This window comes from Carcharhinus amblyrhynchos, unplaced genomic scaffold, assembly GCF_965287045.1.
Source record: "Carcharhinus amblyrhynchos unplaced genomic scaffold, sCarAmb.v2.hapA scaffold_771, whole genome shotgun sequence".
Lineage (NCBI taxonomy): Eukaryota > Metazoa > Chordata > Chondrichthyes > Carcharhiniformes > Carcharhinidae > Carcharhinus > Carcharhinus amblyrhynchos.
Genome location: NW_027650511.1, coordinates 70,001 through 72,749, shown reverse-complemented (window position 1 = coordinate 72,749; position 2,749 = coordinate 70,001). Strand labels below are relative to the sequence as shown.

Here is a 2,749-nt window from a genome sequence, read left to right as displayed (position 1 = left end):
AATCTAGTGCAAATCCTGAATTCAATCAATCACAATCGAGCACCCATCCTGAAATCAGTCCCTAGTAATCTAGTGCCCATCCAGAAATCAGTCCCAAGTAATCAAGCTCCCATCCTGAAATCAGTCCCTCGTAATCGAGCACCCACCCTGAAATCAGGACCCAGTGACTGATCAACAATTCTGTAATCATTTCCTGGTGATCAGCCTCCAATCCTTAAATCAGTCCCGAGTAATCAAGCGCCCATTCTGAAATCAGTGTTGACTGAGATCCAATTCCCATTTGACAGAATCGCTCGATAATAAAGGAGGCCATTCGGCCCATCAAGTCTATACGGAGGATTCCAAAGGACTTCCATATCCACGTGCTTCTGGAAGTTGGAATTGGCTCTTACCATTGCTTGTTGACTCTTCCTGTAAGACAGAAAGAGAGGTGAGAATTCTCCAATGAGGCACCCAAATATCTGACCCAGACTCCCTCTACACTGTCCCCCCATCAAACACTCCCAGGACAGGTACAGCACGGGGTTAGATACAGAGTAAAGCTCCCTCTACACTGTCCCCCCCATCAAACACTCCCAAGACAGGGACAGCACGGGGTTAGATACAGAGTAAAGCTCCCTCTACACTGTCCCCCCCATCAAACACTCCCAGGACAGGTACAGCACGGGGTTAGATACAGTGTGCTCTTCTGTCAGTTGCGCTCTCCTATCTGGATAACATTCCCCTACCATTCCCTCACTTCCTCTCGGATACTAACCATTCCCGGTATTGATTTAACAGATGTGGTTGGGCTTATGTATCTCTTCTGTGATCTAGGGCTCAGGTGGACATGCTCACTTGTATCAGGACTGAGAAGAAACAGAGAAAAATATGTTAGTGTCACTCCCCCACGCACACACTGACTCTCACTGGGGTACGGGTCCCACACACACACTGACTCTCACTGGGGTACGGGTCCCACACACACACTGACTCTCACTGGGGTACGGCTCCCACACACACTGACTCTCACTGGGGTACGGGTCCCACACACACACTGACTCTCACTGGGGTACGGCTCCCACACACACACTGACTCTCACTGGGGTACGGGTCCCACACACACACACTGACTCTCACTGGGGTACGGGTCCCACACACACACTGACTCTCACTGGGGTACGGGTCCCACACACACACACTGACTCTCACTGGGGTACGGGTCCCACACACACACTGACTCTCACTGGGGTATCGGTCCCCCACACACACTGACTCTCACTGGGGTACGGGTCCCACACACACACACTGACTCTCACTGGGGTACGGGTCCCACACACACACTGACTCTCACTGGGGTACAGGTCCCACACACACACTGACTCTCACTGGGGTATCGGTCCCCCACACACACTGACTCTCACTGGGGTACGGGTCCCACACACACACTGACTCTCACTGGGGTACGGGTCCCACACACACACACTGACTCTCACTGGGGTACGGGTCCCACACACACACTGACTCTCACTGGGGTACAGGTCCCACACACACACTGACTCTCACTGGGGTACGGGTCCCACACACACACTGACTCTCACTGGGGTACGGGTCCCACACACACACTGACTCTCACTGGGGTACGGGTCCCACACACACACTGACTCTCACTGGGGTACGGGTCCCACACACACACTGACTCTCACTGGGGTACGGGTCCCACACACACACTGACTCTCACTGGGGTACGGGTCCCACACACACACTGACTCTCACTGGGGTACGGGTCCCACACACACTGACTCTCACTGGGGTACGGGTCCCACACACACACTGACTCTCACTGGGGTACGGGTCCCACACACACTGACTCTCACTGGGGTACGGGTCCCACACACACACACTGACTCTCACTGGGGTACGGGTCCCACACACACACACACTGACTCTCACTGGGGTCCCACACACACACTGACTCTCACTGGGGTACGGTCCCACACACACACACTGACTCTCACTGGGGTCCCACACACACACTGACTCTCACTGGGGTACGGTCCCACACACACACTGACTCTCACTGGGGTCCCACACACACACTGACTCTCACTGGGGTCCCACACACACTGACTCTCACTGGGTTACGGGTCCTACACACACTGACTCCCACTGGGGTACGGGTCCCACACGCACACTGACTCCCACTGGGGTACGGGTCCCACACGCACACTGACTCTCACTGGGGTACGGGTCCCACACACACACTGACTCTCACTGGGGTACGGGTCCCACACACACACTGACTCTCACTGGGGTATGGGTCCCACACACACACTGACTCTCACTGGGGTACGGGTCCCGCACACACTGACTCTCACTGGGGTACGGGTCCCACACACACACACACTGACTCTCACTGGGGTACGGGTCCCACACACACACTGACTCTCACTGGGGTACGGGTCCCACACACACACTGACTCTCACTGGGGTACGGGGTCCCACACACACTGACTCTCACTGGGGTACGGGTCCCACACACACACTGACTCTCACTGGGGTACGGGTCCCACACACACACTGACTCTCACTGGGGTACGGGTCCCACACACACACTGACTCTCACTGGGGTACGGCTCCCACACACACTGACTCTCACTGGGGTACGGGTCCCACACACACACTGACTCTCACTGGGGTACGGGTCCCACACACACACTGACTCTCACTGGGTCACGGGTCCCACACACACTGACTCTCACTGGGGTAA

The 2,749-nt window shown here is 55.8% G+C and overlaps 1 protein-coding gene across 1 annotated transcript in view; it reads right to left on the bottom strand.

Annotated features, from left to right (window-relative positions):
• Nucleotides 1-392: 392 nt before the first annotated feature.
• The window catches only part of LOC145340091 (potassium channel subfamily K member 10-like), a gene marked incomplete at its 3' end in the record, with an annotated part of 28,583 nt that continues 26,226 nt past the window's right edge, over nt 393-2,749 (bottom strand). The window contains exon 9 of the mRNA XM_080184518.1: nt 393-411. Coding sequence (XP_080040644.1) covers nt 393-411 — 19 coding nt within the window. The remainder of the gene's footprint in view (nt 412-2,749) is intronic.